This window comes from Cydia pomonella, chromosome 22 (genome assembly GCF_033807575.1).
Source record: "Cydia pomonella isolate Wapato2018A chromosome 22, ilCydPomo1, whole genome shotgun sequence".
In the NCBI taxonomy this organism is placed as follows: Eukaryota; Metazoa; Arthropoda; class Insecta; order Lepidoptera; family Tortricidae; genus Cydia; species Cydia pomonella.
Window position 1 is genome coordinate 11,401,122 of NC_084724.1, and position 22,470 is coordinate 11,423,591.

Here is a 22,470-nt window from a genome sequence, read left to right on the forward strand (position 1 = left end):
AATGTTGTATGACATTTTAGTCTGAATATGCGGTAAAGTATACACCTTTAAAATCTATTAGGTTTAATTGGCCCATATATTTTGGATGGACCACACGCTAGTGATTTTATGCGTCGATGCATGATACCCAATCAAATTTTAGCAAGTTGATGACAGATCGCCAGGTAACAACCAAAACTCAGTAGTTACTGCCACAAATTTAGAGCCATGGTAAACCCTATTAACAACAAAACAAATGTGATTTTTGTTAAATTATTTTTATGCAATTAGTGAGTTATGTTCGTCTCCTTACGAAACATACAGTTTGGATTTTAAAACTAAGAATGTATAAGTAATGCACACAAACCCACACCATACGGACTTGATGTTATTTCACGCAAAACACAGATTGCTATAAAAGTGGGCACAGAGATGACTTTTTCATTTACGAGCCTGTCTTTGCACAGCTTAAAACTAAATAGTAGGGCCCAATGATCGCGTGTGGCGTGTCATTAAAATCATGTAAAATGTCGCAGCGTTGACGCCTGCGATGACACATCGCGACGCAACGCAAAGAAATGCACTAATGGAGCCGGGCCCTTAGCCATATATTGCTCCGCCATTTTGAAAAAAAAAAACGCAAACCTAAGCCCACAAACAAATATATACTTAAGTATGGAACCTGTTCACAAAATTTCATGAGAATCGGTTGAGAAATGCGACCAATGCAAACGAAAGCATTTTTGCCTAAACGTCTACGTTTGGGCAAAAATGCTTTCGTTTGAATTGGCTTAGTGCTCGCTCGGGCAAAAAAACATAAGATATATTTTTTCAAAATTGGTAGCCTTATACCCTAAGGGGGTAAGCTTATAAAAACAAACCAAAACGATCGTGAAGAATATTTATTCTTTGACTTTTTCGGTAAATTTTATAATGACGGCTAATTTGTGCCTAATTGAGGTTCTCTGCAAACACTCCAAATGGCCGAATTATTTAGCTAAGCTTTTAGAATTTAATAAAAATTACTTAATATTCATTTTGCATGTTTAAATAGGAGCTAGCTATCTTTTATTTCTGAATGTAGTTGACTTTTAAACACAATCTATTTAATGTAGGGTGTGAGTTAAGATCTTAATGAAATCTTAATTTAGTCATAAGGGTAATTCCTCGTTGAAATTCTATCTTTTATTTCTGAATGTAGTTGACTTTTAAACACAATCTATTTAATGTAGGGTGTGAGTTAAGATCTTAATGAAATCTTAATTTAGTCATAAGGGTAATTCCTCGTTGAAATTCTATCTTTTATTTCTGAATGTAGTTGACTTTTAAACACAATCTATTTAATGTAGGTAGTGAGTTAAGATCTTAATGAAATCTTAATTTAGTCATATGGGTAATTCCTCGTTGAAATTCTATCTTTTATTTCTGAATGTAGTTGACTTTTAAACACAATCTATTTAATGTAGGTAGTGAGTTAAGATCTTAATGAAATCTTAATTTAGTCATATGGGTAATTCCTCGTTGAAATTCTATCTTTTATTTCTGAATGTAGTTGACTTTTAATCACAATCTATTTAATGTAGGTAGTGAGTTAAAATTTTAATGAAATCTTAATTTAGTCATATGTGTAATTCCTCGTTGAAATTCGTAATAGTTCAGTAAATAAATATAAGATAAGATCAAGATAACAAAAGAAAGTTAAGAATGATTGTATAAGTTAAGAAAGTTAACAAAGATTTTCAGAGCATACTATGTTGTTTTTAATATTTGCAAGCCGTTTATCGATAGGTATCCGATTCTGCAGTGGCAGCATGGTTCCATTTTTATCACCTGTCACTATGCCCGTCACTTTCGCGCTTACATACTTGTTAGAAAGTGACAGGCATGGTGACGAATGATAAAGAGCCGACCATATTAGCCCTACTGATCTGGCGATGGAGACTATAGTCCTTATGAACTTTTTGATACTCCTAAAAACCTCTTTTAGTTTGGGTATTTAAACAGTCAGCGATAATACATTAAATAAGTACATAATATATTTTAGCTTATCTTAGTTGATTACTTATTACTTATATTAAATTTCCTAAATTTATATTTTATATGTAGAAAGAGTTCACGTTCGTTTCTTTGGTTTAGCTAATAATAAACAATGTTAATAATATGTTTTAACCGTTTCTTTGTAATACTTCAGTAGGGCTAATATGGTCGGCTCTTTATCATTTGTCACCATGCCTGTCACGTTCTAACCAGTATGTAAGCGTGAAAGTGACGGGCATAGTGACAAGTGATAAAAATGGAACCATTCTGCCACCGCTGTTAATTTAAGTTTTATCACGAAAATAAATGATTTTTGATTATGATTTAGCTGGCCCCAAGGCGTATTTCGTGGACCCGCTGTTGACTTGAGATTATAATATTCATTACTCTTTCTCGAGTTTCTTTTAATTTTAGTTACCACAGTCGGCCCGATTCGAAGAATGATTAAGATACGTTTAAGATCTTGGAAAGATCTTTAAAAGATCGATAACTAAACAATGTTTATTTCGATTCCGCTGTGATCCCAATAAGATCTATCGACGATATTTCTAACGTCAAAGTGACATTGGTTGCCCGAATCGAGCTACTTCTGTCAATTATAAGACATATAAACGATATCAAAATGAGACCTTATCTAAACCAGAACTTATCGTTATAGTATTGCATTCTTCGAATCGGGCCGAGTATTTGCTATTTAAGACAAATGTTGGGGTTGAATAGAAGAATAACATTTTTTCAGGAAACGTTTGTTATTAAATGTTCCTTACACTCAAAGATATGAATTGCGCTCCGTCATATTTTTGTTTTTATTAAAATAGAGTAAAATAATCTTAGTCGAATAGATATATTATCTAAAATTAGTCAGACAGTCAGAAGTAGCTAACATTTTAGACATAGGCACACCTTTACGTCCCTCGGGAGTTGCTGTCAACAATTTGGGGCAATATTATAATATTACAATGTTGTTGATTTGGAGGCGATTTCCACCCTACAAACTATAATTTAGGGGTCATATTGTTTTCCATGTTTGTATATCTGTGTAAATTTATTATATTCACTCATAGCCCAATAGGATTGACTGCAGTATCGTTAAATTGTTGTGATTTTGCAGCTGATATAAACTATAAATATACTTTTATTTATAAATCATGTTCTTGGAGTAACTTTGCTCGTTTATCTTCTTAAACTGGATTTTTCCTTTAATCTTGAAGCACCATCAAGTTACTGTAAACATAAAGTGGATACAAAGCTTGTCCGGGTCATGATTCAAGCGTATTAAAAGTTTTCAACGAGAAACCAGAGCCATTGTTGATAAGAAACTTTGGATTGTTGTTGTAAGCATCTGTTTAAAACTTCATAATATTTTGCGCAAGGAATGTTATTGTCCGTTATATTTCAACAATTTGCATAAAAATCGTCCATCCATAAAGCAGAAATACGTCTAGATTTCGTAGGTTTTTTTTTATCGTCGGTGGCAAACAAGCATACGACCCTCGTTGAGCTCTGGAGAAATTATTCACCGGCAGGAATACAATACTATGAGTAGTGTCTAGTATTATTTAGCTGCGGTCTTCTGTAAGGTGGAGGTACTTCCCCAGTTGGGGTCTGCTCTAGATTTGGAATGACATCCGCTGCGCTGTGCCCTACCACACAAAGCGAGAAGACATTCACAATGCCCATTACTCTCTTTTGGACGTAGTTTAAGGACGTACCCGGGTTCAAACATTGTACAACAAATCCATTTTAATATGAGTAATCACATTTTTGCTCCGAACAGCTAAATCGTCCTTACAGAAGACAGAAAAATAACAAAACATTTCGATCAGCAAAATGACTGATTCTCACAGGAGAACTAAGGCTGTTGCTTCCTTCTGACCAACGTTGGTTCTTTCCGCACACGAAGCAAGATTATGCAAAACTCGCTTATTTCTCCAGAGGACATTTCGAGGCGCTACACAAATGGAATTATCCGACAAAAAACATGTCCGTGACAACTCGACATCACGTTCTGTACAAATTAGGTTTACATCAGACTTGTCTTGAAATAGAAACATTTTATGATACGTGTGAGTTTTCGGCTATTTGGAAAACTTGAACCCCAGAGATGGTACAGCCGCCGTCAGATATATCGGATCGGCTAAGGCGCTTACAAATATCCGAAAACGCCTCTATTTTCAAGGCGTTAGTGCGTGTTCAGATATTTTTGAGCACCTCGGTCGCTCCAATATATCTGATAGCGACTGTTCTATTATTGTCAGAATTGAGGTTGAATTAAGAAATCGTTGTGAAACGTACAACTTTTTTCAATTTATAGGTATTAAATCAAAAGTGGAAATTTCGCTGTCTCTGGCGAGGCTCCAACGGGCCCATCTCTCCGCCTAGTGATGGCCCGGTAGCTCAGTTGGCAGAGCGATAGGCCAGTGATCCAGAGTCGCGAGTTCGACCCTCACCAGAAACTGCATTTGTCTATTTTTAAATTATTTCTAATCTTTATGGCATCGTTTCCAGACGGTTTTGCTTAAAGACAGTTAACCAAGAGATGAAAGGCACCCATTTCTTTCGAGGTATTCTCACTGCGTTTGAGCGCCAATAGTCCGAGACCAAAATGATGTCCGAGACCAGAATTTATTCGACAGCGAAACGTAACGTACCTACGCGTTTGCGTTAAGTCTCATTTTGTATGGGATTTTGAGTTCCCAAAACGTCCCGCTTGGCGCGCTGTTTCTAAATCCCATACAAAATGAGACTTAACGCAACGTGTACGTCACGTTTTGACAAAATACAGAGACCATTTCACCCTTTATTTAGTAATATTATATAGTTTAATGATAACAACACAGGATATCGTGCATTGTGCATTATTAAAACTAGAATTAACATATCGGTAACTTTAAAAGAACTTGACATTTCCGGAAAACGCTTAATAACGTTTTTTTTTTAACCTTCAAGAGCACTATAGCTCTCTCCGGATAATTAATCTCTTGTGACTGAAGAGATTAATTGCATCTCATTAATGCATCATTTATTATCCTGCTATTTATTCGATCACCAACATTTTTCACTAGCTTTAATTGGCAATTATATTGGCATTTCGTAGTACAAGTTTGAATAAAATTCTGTAATCAAATTAGCAACAGACGAAATCCTTATAGTTTCGTCAAGTCCGTCTGGTCGTCCGTCCGTTCGTCAGTCCATCTGTCCGTATATCACAGCCATTTAACTTGAAAACTACAAGCTATATTTTAATAAAATTTGAATCATAGGTGTAGGTGTAAGTATTTTATGATAAGTATATATCGTTTTGCACAAAATATGGTATATAAGATGGACTTAGTAACTAAGAAGCACATGCATATTTTACCAGCAAGTGGCATGCAAAAACACAAACCCGCGTACATCTTATAATTTAACTTATTCTAATAAAAACTAATGCTTAAAAAAAACGGCAATGCTTTCAGTTTGTCTTTGAAGGAGTTATACATTTTAATTGCCACACAGTAGGTAAGCGCTCTTTCCATAAAATACTGTCTTTTACAATAGAAAGCTTTGTGTTAGAAGTTACAATATGAACAGTCGCCATCAGATATATGGTAGCGGCCAAGGTACTCAAATATTCCGGAGCAGCATTAAATTTCAATATATTAGTTACGATAGATAAGGTCTATAATATCGGACCATATAATTCGCCATAAATTTGGTAGCAGCGACTTTTCAATTAATTCGTGACATACAATAAGATAAAGATATCGTAACAAACAGATCGTCAATGGTATCTAAGCAGTCAAGGTGATCATAAAGATCGGAACATTTATAGAAAATGTACCTTAAGTTTGTGTAATACAACTTAAAGTAGTTAAGATTGGACCCATGAAAATAAGGTTTCAGACAGGCATTAATACTATGTTATCAATACTTTAAATTTAGAACGAAATTGTTTGTTGTGACATTCACCGAAAAGAGTGTGGACTTGTCATCGTGACAAAATACCTATGTTTCCGTCTTTTTCGAATTAGACAATTTTTTTTACAAAACTAAATGCCTACAAAATCGTTGTTTCGACGCAATGTCAAAATTGGCGGGCGTAGAATGAGTAGCTTAATTTCGTCAAATTATGTCAGATGTCAGATGCTTAATGGCGTAATTGATAGTCCCTTGACTATTAACCTTTTCCACGCCAAAGACGTATATATCGGCACCACAGGTCCAACGCCAAAGACCGATATATCGGTCACCCACCACAGAGCAAAATAGTCCTACATGCACACGCATAAAGTTTAACTTCATTTTTGACATTTAGATGTCGTGGCATCTGAGTGGTAGGTTTTGCGTTTGACATGGCGTCGAAAAAGTTAAAGCACAAAGTCATGGGTTCAGATCTGATGTAAGTAATGGTCTAAGAGCTGGCCACGTCAGATGTGACACAATAATGAGAGGTTTGTAATCAGTCCAGTTAGATTGCATAACCATCCTTATTGCTAGATCCGGGCATCTGGCAGCTTTTAATGGGTGGAGATCAGAGTGACAGACCAACAAAGTTTTTAAGTTGAAAAAAAGTAATGACGCAATAGGTAAAAACTGCTAAAGTTGTGTCATTTATAGAGAACAGGGCCTATATTTTAACATTAGAACAAAAAACATTGTGTATTATTGCGCAAACAAGAACAGTAGGCGAGTAACCAAAAATTACATTATACATCATTTGGCACTACTTCCGCCAATCGAAACCTTTAGATATTATATGTATAATCTAATTAATTACATAATTTTTCATAATATTGGATCAAAACCAGAACTCTAGAATTTATTTTCTTCAAGTTATTTGCTTTCTTTTACCTCCACCACTTTACAGCTGCCAGATGTCCGGATCTAGAAATAAGCATAGTATTGCAAACTAACTAGAGGGGTTTCGTTGCTCTCATTATTGTGTCATATCTGACGTGGCCAGCTCCCCGTCTAAGTTAAAATCCATAATTCCACGGACTGATTTGACAGCTCCTGGCATACAAAGCGATTGTCAAATGTATGAAAAGAGCTGTCAAATCAGTCCGCGGATTTATGAATTCTACCTTATAAGTAGTTTTGCTTTTTTTTTGGATAAAAATAACATTATTATTTCCTTTATTCATTTTCGTTCTTAGGCTACGTTTTACATTATTATTATCGTGTATGTCTTTCCCGACCACGGAACAATGGTGTTCCGGACCTTTGGGAGGCGTATGCGGAGCCGAAGCCAACGCGCAGAGGCCCTTTTGCCAATTTAATGAAAAGAGAGGGGTACACTAAGCGACAGCACCCGCCATGGTGTAAGGACTATTGAGAGTTAATGGAGTCTAAAATGTACTAGGCTATTGGGTGAATAGTATGGACTGATTACTGGGCTATTGGATGAAGAACCGGACGCCTGCCTAATAAAACGGTATCCAATTTTATTTCCGGCAGACGGTGACTCGCCCTCCGCAAGATGGGCCCCCATAAAAAGCGACATCAAAGATGGCTCAAGGGCAACACCGGTGCGGGAGCTGGGGGTAGAGAGGTGTCACTGGACTTTAAACATATAGCCAACTCGCCACGTAGGTTTCCACATCTACCCTCGAGAACAAAGCTCTAACGACCCCACTCTGGACAGCCGGCTAAGGCAAGCCAGAGGCAGGGGACCTGTCCCACCATCCGACAGGGCACCCCAGGGGCACTCAGGTACGTGGAGTCGCTACTCTCCAACAGCTCGCCACAAGCTGCCCTGCGTTGACTGATTGCGCTGGTGAAAACCAGTGGGCGATGGGGTCGTCACATCCCTACGCCTCTATTGTCAAGGCGATAAAGTGCTTGTTCGCATATTTTTGAGTACCCTGGCCGCTCCGATGTATCTGATGGCGACTGTACAGTCGCCATCAAATATATCGGAGCGGCGAAGACACTCAAAATATCTGAACATGCACTTTATCGCCTTGAGAATAGCGTTGTTCAGATATTTGTGACCACCTTGGCCGCTCCGATATATCTGATGGCGACTGCACTTAAAATGATTAGTATAGGTATCTAATATCTATCACGTTTGAATTGTTGATCAAGTACTAGAACCTACTTGGTAATTATCTTTCACGTGCGAACTCTTTTAACTCGCGTAGTCCTACTTCAAACTGCGTTCGATATTTGATTTCTTCATGTTTTCTTGGTTTTCTATATTCTTGACGTTGACAACTTCCTGCAATTGTTATCCTCGTAATATTTTATCGAAAGTAGACTGCGAAAATTGTTATTTTAATCTTTAACAATTTTGCCCACGACCATGATACCCTATCGCGTAGATATTGAAATAAAAAAGAAAATTATACAATTGCGGAATGATGGTCTGCCTATAACAGACGTAGCTAATGAAGTTGGAGTTGCAGTAAGTATTGTTTACTATACATACTTACAGAATTTAAATGCAAAGGTTATTACGATAATGATTTAATAAATTAAAATTTTATTTCAGAGAAACACCGTGTATCGATGGCTGGAGAGATGGCAGCAAGTAGGAGCTTTGTCGAATCATGTATCTTTTGGACGTCCACGTTCTACGACACGGCGTCTAGACATGGATATGGAAGAAAGATTCATAAATACCACCCAGTTTGCAAACCAATACCAAGTATCGAGCAGTACCATACGACGGCGTCTAAAAGAGGGTGGTTTACAAAATAGAGTGCCAGCAAGGAAACCGGCACTAACTGATAGACACAAAGAGGACAGGTTGCAATTTGCAGCTAGGTATTTGAATCATAATTTTAATAAAGTCATTTTTATGGACGAAAAGGTGTTCTGTTCAGCAGATAATGGCAGAATGAGTTTATGGAGACCAGACAATACGCGTTATCTGGAGCAAAATGTAGTGCCTAACCGCCAGAGTGGGCGTATTACAATTGGATTTTGGGGCTGGATGTGTAAAGATGGCCCAGGGGAGCTGGTAGAAATTACAGGTCGTATGAATGCGGTGGATTACAAAGAAATACTTGAGGAGTCGTTTTTGCCTACTGCCCAAATATTTTACCCCAATGAGCATATAACATTCATGCAAGACAACAGCTCGGTGCATAATGCTCGCTTGGTTCAGGGATGGATTCATGACCACAGAGATGTGCTGACTCGCATAAAAATGCCTGCAAAGAGCCCCGATCTCAACCCCATAGAAAATCTATGGGGTAAAATGGTGCAAGAGTGGGACGGAAACCAGTGTCGCACCAAAGATGCTTTAAGACGCCACGCTCTTAACGTTTGGGAGTCTTTTAGAGGGCGAAACGTGTGTGAAAATCTGGTCGGCTCAATGCGAAGACGATTGCAAGCTGTATTAAACGCCGAGCCACCGGGAAGTTACACGAAGTACTAACGTTTTCACAGGCTGAAGAAAAGCAGAGTTTTATTTTGTTTACGGCTAGCGAAGCACGTATTAAAAGGTTATTTTAATGGTATAAGTAAATATTGTTCGTGTTTGATTCTTAAAATAAATATATTTTCTACTAAATCAGTTTTTTTATTTATATTAAGTTTTTATATTCATATGAATAAGGTAGTGATACCAATGATCGACAACTTAATACCCAATAAACGACACCAGTAGTTCACGTCTATTACTTATGAAATAAGGTTGAAAGTGTCGATCATTGCGTGAATATCGAGCACTGGTGTCGTTAGCTTACCTATCAATATACAGTTTTCGAGAATGCTGCTTGAAATTATCTCATGTGTCTAAGAAACTTACTTGCTCATCCATAATAGTCGTCAAAATCATCCTTGACATTGACAACTTAGTCAATATAGGTAGTAACGAATTCAAATGTGTAGGTAGTCGCCATCAAATATATCGGAGCGGACAAATATCTGAACATGTACTTTATCGCCTTGACAATAGAGGTTTTGTTCAGATATTTGTGACCACCTTGGCCGCTCCGATATATCTGATGGCGACTGTACTATGTCATACGGATTTACAGTATATTTTTTCATAAATGTTCCGATATTTATGATCACCTTGACTGCTTAGATACCATTGACGATCTGTTTGTTACGATATCTTTGTCTCATTGTATGTCACGAATTAATTGAAAAGTCGCTGCTCCCAAATTTACGGCGAATTATATGGTCCGATATTATAGACCTTATCTATCGTAACTAATATATTGAAATTTAATGCTGCTCCGAAATATTTGAGTACCTTGGCCGCTACCATATATCTGATGGCGACTGAACATACCTATTTTAGGGGAGGTAAAGAACGAGTTAAAGACATGGATATTCAAGCCCGTCATAAAGGCCATCATGTATTTCATTCTAATACATAACATAGTGTTGCTTGTGTGCAATAAATAAACCTAAGTATATATACTGATAAATAAAATCAAAAGATGCTTAAAAACTTTTTAATAGACAAAGTCTTATATAACTTAAAAGAATTTTATAACTATGTAAACCTAAATGTATATTAAAATATAGTTTAAGATAAAATATTAAAACCTAGTTTAAGTTAAAAATAATTGTATGCCCGAGAAGGGTAAAACTGTTGATACTCATCAAAAAATGTACCTAATAGTCATATTCTTGTACCTACACAGTTTGCACAATAAATATTTCTGATTTCTGATTTCAAAGCGCACGTGAACCAACGAAGTGTTCATTTTGTTCATTTTCCTTATCTAAGCGCAATATTGTTAGCAGCAGCAGATTTATTAGAATACTCGGATAAAGATTCCAGCTGAATGGCTGTCATCCATCTCCTAGCCGCCATCTTGACGTACGGCATAGGGGCTCGATTTATACAGTTGTTCTATTTATTACCTAAATGTGTGAAGGGTTATAAGGCTAGTCTTACATTGAAACAAATAAGCAGGGATGAGAGGAGACGCGAGGATATCAGCCAATAGCACTGTTTGTAGTTCAGCGGAGCGGAGAAGAGACGTGGAATACAAACATTGCTATTGGTTGCTTTCCACACGACGGTTCGTCCCATCTTCGCTCATCTTCCCCTGAAAGGCAGCCTATTACTTATGAATGTCGTATCTGTCGTAAATTACTGAGTAGATTTTGGTGAATGTACAAATTGATTTGTTTGTATAACGCTACATAAAGCCGTAGTCGATTATGTCAAATATATTGATTACGAGTATATAACACCTCTGGAGTTGCAGGCGTCCATAGGCTACGGTGACTGCTTACCATAAGGCGGGCTGTATGCTTGTTTGCCACCGATGTGGTATATAAAAAAATAAAAAAAAATATCATGTAGTTGGCATACAAGCATATAGCTTAAGCTTAACTGATGGTAAGCAGTTATCATAGAATATGAACGCTTAGCTTCTCCAGGGTGCCTAGCCAAGATGAGAACCGCTTGCGCTACGACAACGGAACGCTTTGTGTCTATCTATCACTTTTCCATATTAGTATGACAGTGACAGTTACGTTTCATTCGCTACGGAGAGTAAACGATCGGCATGTTGGCTACACCCCCAGGAGTCATATGCGCGTTACTCAAGCTTAAAATTACAAATCTGTATTGGGTAATGTATATTTTGAAAACGCCTGTACTGTGTAGATATACATAAACAAGGAGCTCAATTTGGTACAGCATAGACGATAACACTGCTTGAATTTAAACTTATATATTTAATATATTAAATAATAATATATTAAATATAATAAATTATTTAATATATTAAATGTATATTTTTAATGTACCTAATCTCAATGTGGTTATGGTGCGGGTGTGACTGCATGACGGGATCGCGGCAGTCAGGCGTAGTAGATTGTCTCACAATGGAGCAAAATGACATATTTACGCTGAGGGCGTGCATTGAATCCTGAACGAAGCGATGGACAAATACGTAGGTCTTTTAGAAAACATATCGATTTCTTACAAAAGGTTCAATATGAAAGTCGCTAGGGACCTCATTATATACTGTGACAAGGTACGAAATGGTACTGAAATTAAATTCAGGACCACCGTCAGTCGGTTCGTTCTGATCTTACGTCTTCTGACTGGTGCACTCTTACTTCTGGTGTTCCACAGGGCGGAATTCTCTCACCTCTTCTTTTCTCAATTTTTATTAACCTTATTACTTCTAAAATTAAATGCTCTTACCATCTGTATGCTGATGACTTGCAGCTTTATACCCAAGCGAGTGCAAAGGATCTGGGCCAGACAATTGCTGAAATAAACTTAGACTTTAACCGTATTTCCACTTGGTCACATTGCTTTGGAATCACAGTTAACTCAGCCAAATGCCAGGCCATATTACTTGGCAGCACCCGCTTACTTGCTTTGGTAAATACTGCTGAATTGGCACCGGTTCTCTTTGAAACAGAAGTTATTCCGCTTTCATCGCAAGTGAAGAACCTGGGACTAACAATCGACAATGGGCTCACGTGGGAACCTCAGGTGTCCGACGTCAGTCGTAGAGTAATTAACACGTTAAGAGCACTCTATCGTTTTAAAAAAAATCTCCCGGTCAGCACAAAAACTCTCCTCGTCCAAGCTCTTGGACAAATACGTAACAGGCAGAAGCCTGTCCTTGATTATGCTGATGTTTGTTACACTAATCTCACTCAAGATTCCTTGAATAAATTTGACCGGCTCCTTAATAGCTGCATTCGGTTCGTGTTCGGACTTCGTAAGTATGACCATATCTCCTCTTTCCGTAGAAAACTTAATTGGCTCCCTATTCGAGAGCGTAGGTCCCTTCGTATTCTATGTACTCTCTACTAAATCTTATTTGACCCGTCCGCCCCAGATTATCTCCGTTCGAAATTTAAATTTGTTACCCCACGTCCAGGCACAGGTCTTCGCTCTCCCCGTAGTCTTAAGCTCATTGTCCCCCAACACGGAACGGGTTTCATGTCCAATTCTTTCACTGTTCAGGCAATCAGACTTTGGAACGTTCTCCCACTCTCTATCAGACAAGCGCAGACCAAATTCACATTCAAGCGCATGTTGCGTAAGTATTTCCTTGACAAACTTTCATCTTCATCAACTTAATGATTCACACTCGGTATAATTATGTATGTATTAATATATGTATGTTTATTTGTATTAAGTATACGTGTAAGTTTATCAATATATAGTTTATATTCATATATAGTGTCGGTGACAAATTCATTTACTTTAAAAGACACTGCACCTACTTAATCTTTCTGGTTTAACCTATTGGTTGACTGGTAGATAATGCCTTAAGGCATTAAGTCCGCCATTTGTACCTTCATGTATTGTGCAATAAAGATTAAATAAATAAATTCCTTGACCGCACAGTCCTTTCTTGGCTATGACAAAACTACGCGATCCAACAAGCAGTAGATTAATAAACTCTCATAACACTGTATTATCTCAAAATGTTCGGGCTCACGCTAATGAATGTCCGAGTGAGACGCGCTGATTTATAAGTGCTATCAGTCAACCAAAGTATTTACACGAAGTTGGATGCCGTTGCTTATCTTACGTATCTTATAACATCGTTACTTAAGGACGGGCATAGTACTGAAATCGCAACTTGACATGCCTAAAAAAATATGTAATCTACAGGATTTTCCAAATGAGTTTTAAAAGCGCAATATTAATGACTAAGCAGTTTTGTGAGCTCCATCAATCATTATGGTGATTACTTTTTAATGACAATCAGCTTAACGCCTGAGAGACAGAATAATATTGATATGTTCTAATCTTCTGGTGGAGGGATGAAAATTCACTGCTGGGAACTGTCGAACTTTTATACGATCATTAACATTAATTTGATGGATAACCTACCCGGTAATTGAATGGATAACCTTCTAACAACCGACAGGGCACCTTAGGCTGGTTCATAAAATGGACTTATTGGTCTAGCAAAAGCTTTATGATTTTCGATATAATCGATCTTTTCTTACGTTTTTAATAGCTAGCACCATTCTTCGCTTTAATTATTATTTATTATTTATTTATTTAAACTTTATTGCACACATAAAGAAAAATGTACAAATGGCGAACTTAATGCCAAAAGGCATTCTCTACCAGTCAACCATTGGGTCAAACAGAGACATTTGTGTATGTTGGTGCAGGAAAAAATAATAACAAATAATAAGGAAAAAATTAAACGTGAAGTCAAATAATATTAAAAATATATAAATAGTTAAATACTACTACTTATATAATGTATAAAAGATAGACTAATACATATAATTATGTACATATACATGACGGTGAACCTTATTTAAGTTCTTCTGACGTGGACAATGAGGCAGAAGGATAGGAAACGCTTGGAGGCTTTTGAGATGTGGTTGTGGAGAAGAATGGAGAGAATAAGTTGGACTGAGAAAAAAACGAACGAGGAAGTGCTGGGAATTGTTGGAGAGAGGAGAAACCTACTGAGGACCATAGAGAATAGACGAGGAAAAATGATAGGTCACTTGATAAGACACGACACTTTCTTTAAAACTATTTTGGAAGGCAAGATCGAAGGTAGAAGAGGAAGAGGAAAACCACGAGCAAATTACACGCAGCAACTAAAAGGAAAAGTAAATGTCGTGTCTTACAGGGACCTAAAGAACTTGGCCGAGGACCGCGAAAACTGGCGTCTACTCCACCGACAAGAGCCATGCTCTTAAATGATGATGATGATGATGACAGAAGATGCTTGCGAAGTAGTCGTTTGAAAACGGGTTTGCTTGGGGCTTGTCGAATAAAGAGAGGGAGGGAATTCCAGAGACGGATTGCCTCAACGGCGAAAGAGTTAGACATAAAACCAGTACGGTGTGAAGGAATCGAGAGTTTGAGAGAACGGGAGGAACGGAGTTCACATTCTGGACGGGGGGTGATAAAAGTGAATTTACGTTTAAGATAACCAGGGGAGGAAGGCTCGAACAAAATGGAGAATAAAATACTTTAATCACCATCTGAGCCATATATTTATTTAACCATTTTACAATAAGTATTCGGTAAACTATTATTTAGACCTATCGGTGGTTAGAAGTTTATTCATTAATAACCGGACGTTCAGTATATTAATGAATTATCCTAAAACGGTGCATACACGGCCCAATTCGAAGAATGATTTAACACGTTTAAGATCTTGGAAAGATCTTAAAAAGATCGATAATTAAACGACATGTCAAAATTGACGTTTATTTCAATTCCGCTGTGATCCCAATAAGATCTATCTACGAGTACGATCTTTTTAACGTCAAAGTGAAATTGGTTACCCGAATCGATATCTATATAAACCAGAACTTTTCTATATTTCTTATTTCTTTCGTTATTTCTTTTTATTCTTATAATTGGGCCAATAGCCACAACTTGAATCATCATTATTTACCTAAATAATTTTCGTACATACAATTTGACTCCATACAATTTAGTGATATAACTTAACCTCGCGAACCCAATTCCCCATTTAGAATTTTTTTCCAAATACGACAAAATGGGAGGCATGTAATCGTGTACCGTGTTGTATCGTAGTAATCGTGATAAAATGCAACTCCTACAATATTGTACGTACCTCGATTACATATGATATTTATACACGTGTAACCAGATAGGTAACAAAATTAACATTTATGATAACATAACCAAAAATATTATTAATATTTCCTTAATATAATACATTGTAATATCGACTTTAAAACATGCTTGTAAAGTTTAAAATGCAATTAAAGATACATTACGAGTAAATGCATCAAGATCGAACCACTCTAAAGTTATTTACAATGTCCGATGACTGCACTTAATGTGTTCACTCAGATCAGATGGCAGTGATATCTAAAGTGTACTAGAGATAACTCGTTCACGTCCTAACGCATACATAACAATTGCAATACACTTCTAAATTCAGTTCGTAGAAACTCTCGTGAAAAGAAATTACGACAGCAAAGAAGATCCAATCATGAGTGATAAAGTTGCATTAGTTAGGTACAGGATCCAATCAAGGTATCGGTTTCGCAATTGTTGAAGAATTACTAAAACGGTGAGTAAAAACCCTGTATTTAACAGCAAGGAATGAGCGACGAGGACTCGGTGCGATTGAAAAGCTTAAATCAAAAGGTTAATTCATCAAGTGTCAAAAAATGTGCGGATTATGTAAAAAACAAACATGGAGGCTTGGACATTCTTATTAACAACGCCGCTGTTTTAACAGAACACTGGAAAGAAATCATTTATGAAGAGGCAATTCCAGTAATTAATACCAATTACCAGGCCATCTTAACAATTCAGGAGCACTTCTACCCGATCCTGAATCCTGATGCAAGAGTCCTAAACATCTCAAGCGATTTAGGACACATTTCTAATTTGAGAAACAAAAATTGGATCGCTAGACTGACTGCTAGGGATGTGCAGAAAGCTGACATTGATGCGTTTGTCAACTGGTTTTTAGACTCCGTGAAAACTGGGACGTTGAAACCAGAGGACTTTACCCAAACCCAATTGCTTGCTTATCGGGTTTCCAAGATAGCACTTTGCGCGTTGACTATCGTGCAACAAAGAGAAATTGACTGGAACATTTCAATAAATTCTATTCACCCTGGATTTGACGCGTGGAATGGGCGTTGACACAATCTAAGAGGCCAGCAAAGCTCCGGTGTATGTGGTTCTGGACATGGATCAGTCGGTAAAAGGACAGTACTTTTGGTACGATAAAGAAATCAAGGACTGGCGCAATCCACTGACATACCACTATTCGGTGATTTTTAAACTATAAGGAAGTATAATAATATGTAAATGGATAATTTTCAATTATCTATGTTAAATTATCTATGTCTAATGTGTTTTACTCATATTGCACTTATAAAGAGACATTATTTTTAGACCAAATCAAAAGAATTCACGTCTAAATAAGTTTTAGACAAAAATTTCATTTTTCGTACAAGCTTTAAGCTCTTTTATTGCTAGAGCGGTTTGAGTAGGTATCTCTGCAGTGAGATACTGTGATGGCACTCCCATACTAAGCCGCAAGTAATCTGCGTTAAAAATAATCGACACACAAGTCAATCTTTAAAATCCTTTCAGTAGTTCAAAACTACTGTAAAGACTATATCAAAATAACATAGAAAGATACTCCTCAAGAATATAACCATCTACGCTGGGTAGTCGGGAGGCCAATTGAAAATTACATTGGATATCAAAATGATGTAATTTTGTTCTGATCCACCCGTGCATCTCACTCTCGCCAAAATATGTATGAAAAAGTATCGGCGAAATGCAGACGCAAATAACATCATTTAGATATCATTTTGATATCAGACTGTAAGTTCAAATTGGCCTCCGGGTATAAAGCATTGTTTCAGTAAATAGAACGGCGCCAGCCTCTCATCGAGGAGTCCAATGTCTGCCTACTTATCCGGAAAATGCGTAATCATTCAAACACCATATTTCATAGCTCTTAGTTATTTATTTAGTCGCCTGGTTTCAGCGACTCTGACGTTAGAAAGAAGACTTTCCAGATTTAGGTCGTGGTATTTATAGAAAAGAAAATTTGTGCTTATATTTGACCCTTAGAGTAGACTTAGGCAATAGTATTTAGTAATTTATTATTATTAGTAATAATATAAAAGCGCTGATGACCTAGCGGTAAGAGCGTGTGACTCGCAATCCGGAGGTCGCGGGTTCAAACCCCGGCTCGTACCAATGACAATGAGTTTTCGGAACTTATGTAGGAAATATCATTTGATATTTACCAGTCGCTTTTCATTGAAGGAAAACATCGTGAGGAAACCGGACTAATCCCACCAAGGCCTAATAGTTTCCCCTCTGGGTTGGAAGGTCAGATGGCAGTCGCTTTCGTAAGAACTATAGAGCCTAATCTTGGGATTAGTTGTCAAGCGGACCCCAGGCTTCTATGAGCCATGGCAAAATGCCGGGACAGCGCGAGGAAGAAGTATTAGTCTAATAGTATTGTGTTTAATAGTCGACAAAGTCAAATGTAATGAAATGAATTTTTTATAATTGAACTTAAAAATCATTTAAAGGCGTTGTAGCGAACTATACTCAGATCATAATTAAGATTAATTAGAAATAAAAATATTCAAATCAAGTAATTCGAAAAAAAACTTTATCTTTTATTTAATTCTGAGTGCACATCCTGTCCTTCGCACATATCATAATTTATATTCGAGAGTTTGCTATTGAACTCAAACACCATGTAGTATTCTTCGTCAACAAGTTCATCAGATCAGTTCCATGTTAGCATACATTATAAATTATAATAGTACGTATTTGAAATTACATAACTATTAAATTAAAAAAAAATACGGACTACGCTATATGCCAAAAAGAGCTGATACTGTTCAACCGGCTGGATCGATTTCCATCAAACATAGCTAACAACTACCGCAAGGAAACTCGCCTTCACAAAAAATCGCATTAAAATCGGTCCATCTGTTGGAAAGCTACGATGCCACAGACAGACATATATTGGCGTCAAACTTATAACATCCCTCTGTATTCGTCGGGTTTAAAAATTACACCAAATTTCAAAAAATGTGCGCATATAAGTATATGGAAAGGCCAAGTAAAAATGCTGAAAAAGATTCATATTTGCAAGCTATATAAGCTCCGAACCTCAAGGGATAGGTATTGAGGCTCGCCACTGAATTCCACCCTATCTCGCTGAAAGTTGATAGTAAACCTAAGTTTATAGAAGGAAAGAAATGTTTTTTATATCCCTCCAGTGAAGCGGCACCTATAGACAAAAGATTTTACGACTATGCGATAAAACGAGATGAATCCGCCACTACTATAAACTGGTGTAGTTGACACCACAGTATAATAGGAAAGTACTACAGTTTCCGTAAGTTTTCAATTTATTTAAAAATCAAAAGAAAACCGATGTATTTTTTTAGCCAACTGCTTATCAAATTACACAAACTGTATCCACGCGGGCGTAGTCGCCGGCACAGCCAGTAGGTGAATAAGTATGTAGTTCTATAAAACCCTTTTGTTTGGTATGTATGGTGCTATTAATCGAGGCTCGGAACCGGTTTACACCTCGGAACCATCAATCCAACGCTGCCCGCTCCACTCATATCCTGGGCCTGCTGAGGACCTGAACACAGCAAGGCTACACTCTGATTGCCCTCAATGTATATATAATGCCATACGATTAAATAAATAAATAAGTAGACTTAGTGTTATTTGGCTAACAAGCTTTTTATAACGCTATGTTTAGGTAACAACTATGTTGTGTTCCTGCTGGTGAGTAAGGTTGCCAGTGGTCAAGGAGGGTGTGGAGAGTTAGGGTCGGCAACGCGCATGTAACTCTTCTGGAGTTGTAGGCGTCCATAGGCTACGGAGACTGCTTACCATCAGGCGAGCCGTATGTTTGTTTGCCATCGACGCAGTATTAAAAGAAATACTACTAGATTACAAAATAATACGATAATTTGAGTGACAATTAGCCTACTTATGAAATTTAATAGCCCATCCGGACTGTATCACGGTTACCGCTAAGAAATAACGATGTCCACTGCCTCTGGACATATTATTTGAAATTGAAACATAGAAATAGTCACGGAATTTGAAGCTTTGTCACTCTTCGATTCTACGTGATGGCATTAAGGTTCAAAAGTGATAATCCTTCAAATTCCGTGAACTACATGTTACTTGCTACTTACTTACTCCTCTGGCGCAGCGACCCAAAGTGTGTCTTGGCCTCCAACACTACTGCTCGCCACTGATCCCGGTCCTGTGCAGTTTCTCGCCAGTCTTCAACCTGGAGCTCGCGCAGATCCGTGTCCACCACATCCGCCCATCGATACCTAGGTCGACCGGCCGGGCGGCGTGCGGTCGGTTTTCCCTCAAACGCTCTTTTCTAACTACATGTTGATAATCAAAATCAGATATTCACCAGATCATCATAAGTCATCAGTACGATTTTGTTATATTTGACCAAATTGACCATAGTCTGATGGGACAATATGAAGGTAGTTTTTTATGATATAGAAGGAAAATAGACAGATGAATAGCCTGATGGTAAGCGATTACCGTCGCTTATGGACACCCGCAACACCAGAGGGGTTGTGTGTTGCCGGCCTTTGAGATGGGAGTAAGCACTTTTTTTGAAGGTTTAAAAGTCGTAGTCCGGTCCGGAAATACCGCAAGCGACAGAACATTCCACAGTTTAGCTGTGCGAGGCAGGAAGTTTCTGTAGAAACGTGCAACAACAACATACATATTAGGGAGTGCTGTCGGTACTGGTTTTCTATACAAATACAGTTTTAAGAACCGGGAATTCCCGGTTCTTGCCATATTAACTCAGTACTGGGAGCATTCCCTAATACATATATTCTGAACAACATTTTCAATAGATGTAACTTACCTCTGCAGTAGGCCGGTAAGCCCCCTTGCCCTTCCCATGATCCGGAGAGTGACGTAGATTTTTAGAGTCGATCTGCACGTTCGTCTGCATCTTGACGCACTTTTACACACACTGCATATCTTGTAGTCTCTTGCGAAGCACTATTTGAGGTCAGTTAGTATACTCTGTCTGCGCACTAAGGCGTACCTGTTTTTGCTTTCACTACATCTTTTCACAATTTATAAATATTTCTCACTGTTTTCATCCTTTATATTCCTTCATACGTCTGTTTGTAAGCTTGTCTGATGTTTACTTTGATTGAATATTTTATAACAAATGTGGTTGTTGTATACTATATCTACATTCAATTAGGTCTATCTAGAGCCATTCACCTTAGTGTCACCATTTGTTATCACCAAAATGTTTTATTGAAGTCACGAATTTGCTTAACGTTTTTTGATATTGATGATTTTATTTTCATTTTCACCGTCAGCTGTCCAGTTGTTATTTTCTACCTGTAACAATACAAACATATCTATTAAAAAACATTACTTTATAAAACCATAATATAATAAGCCTCAATATAACGTGAAAAGAATTTTTTTTCACACAGTAGCACTTATGTTTTGAAAGTCAGTTAAAATCAGGTCATAAAAAGAAATCAATTGATAATGCACCGTTACTAGCTATGCTATTATCGGAATCTTCATTACATTATTTAAACGAATCCTATGTGCTATTGTAGATTGTCTTGATTAGATAAGACGAGTCTTCACGAAGTTTGTGTTGCTGATAATGTTTAATAAAACAACCTGTTCCGTAAGAAAATATCCATCTTCCTGGCTCCAAGCGCAACACGTACTCCAAGTAAACAAATAAGCTCTGCTCTTATTTTCTTATCGTCTACTAGACAAACTCGCACAATCCACGATGTGCAACACATTTTTACATTAAGTAACTAGGTATTTGATCGATTACCTATTTATCCACAAACTCAGAGTATTTGAGTAGTATTTGAAGTATGTCCCAGTAGGCATCCGTCATGTTCTTCTTCTTCTTTTAAAATATGGCTTCCATCAAATCTATGATGATTTTGCCAATGTCAAGTTATGTTGTAAGTTTTAAGTGTGCTCGTAGAGCATGACGTTGTTCGGTAGTTGCTTTTAGTAAAGAGATAGCTGGACTTTACTAAAAGCCACGATGGATTGCCGGGTGTTGATTAAAATATGGTTAAACGCGTTTCAAGATTAGTTTTTCATTAGCTGCACACTTCTACGATAGTTCACTGCATAATAAGCTATCAATATTACACTTTAAACTACATGAATGAGCAAAACACAAAAAAATATTCTAGAGACGTGTTCGCCATCTTGAATCTCAACGACAACCCCCCCATCCGTCATGTTGTTTTTCTTCGTTTTATTTTGACGTTGACAGACTAATAAACGCAGAGGTTACGTACTCTCTTTGTTCTAGCTTGACAAATTCAAAACCATATATACATACCTATTTAAAAGTCACTTTGTGGTTGACATATAATATGCGTTTAATCGATTTACTCATACAACTCCAGTAATATTTAGAACAAACCTACTGGTGGTGGTGGTGGTGGTATTTACTGGTGGGAACCTATAATTGGCTCTTTGTTATCTATATATATAACTATTGTACAATTTATAGCTGTTGGTTCTCCGAACAATAAATAAATAAATAAAACATACTATAGAGTTCAATAGAAATGGCAAATAATGTAAACAAACATGACAGATTTTGTTAGCATTTGATATACCTAATATTTTTACGAAGATAGTTTTCAAAATGTTTTCAAAACACATATTTGATAAGTATAAATATTTACCTATACCAATAAAATATTTAAATAAATACTCTATTGATAAGATCATGGTTGTCCATAAGAAAGTGCGAGATTCCGAAGTAATGGAGGTATAAAAGAATAATAAAATCCAAAAAGCAGTACAAAAAATTGTAACCACAAATTTTACAGATAACTGGATAGTCAAACTAGTTAGTAACTAGTATCGGCCCGATTCGAAGAATGAGATATGATAACGATAAGTTCTGGTTTAGATAAGTTCTCATTTAGATCTCGTTTGTACGTCGTATAAATGACAGAAGCAGCTCGATTCGGGCAACCAATGCCACTTTGACG

At 37.1% G+C, this 22,470-nt stretch overlaps 1 protein-coding gene and 1 pseudogene across 1 annotated transcript in view; one reads left to right on the plus strand and one right to left on the minus strand.

Moving 5' to 3' along the window:
* Positions 1-20,727, minus strand: part of LOC133530279 (inactive dipeptidyl peptidase 10-like) — a 539,190-nt gene extending 518,463 nt beyond the window's left edge. The window contains exon 1 of the mRNA XM_061868160.1: positions 20,322-20,727. Coding sequence (XP_061724144.1) covers positions 20,322-20,411 — 90 coding nt within the window. The 5' untranslated portion in view covers positions 20,412-20,727. The remainder of the gene's footprint in view (positions 1-20,321) is intronic.
* Positions 14,248-16,706, plus strand: LOC133530391 (carbonyl reductase [NADPH] 3-like; annotated as a pseudogene).
* Positions 20,728-22,470: the final 1,743 nt, after the last annotated feature.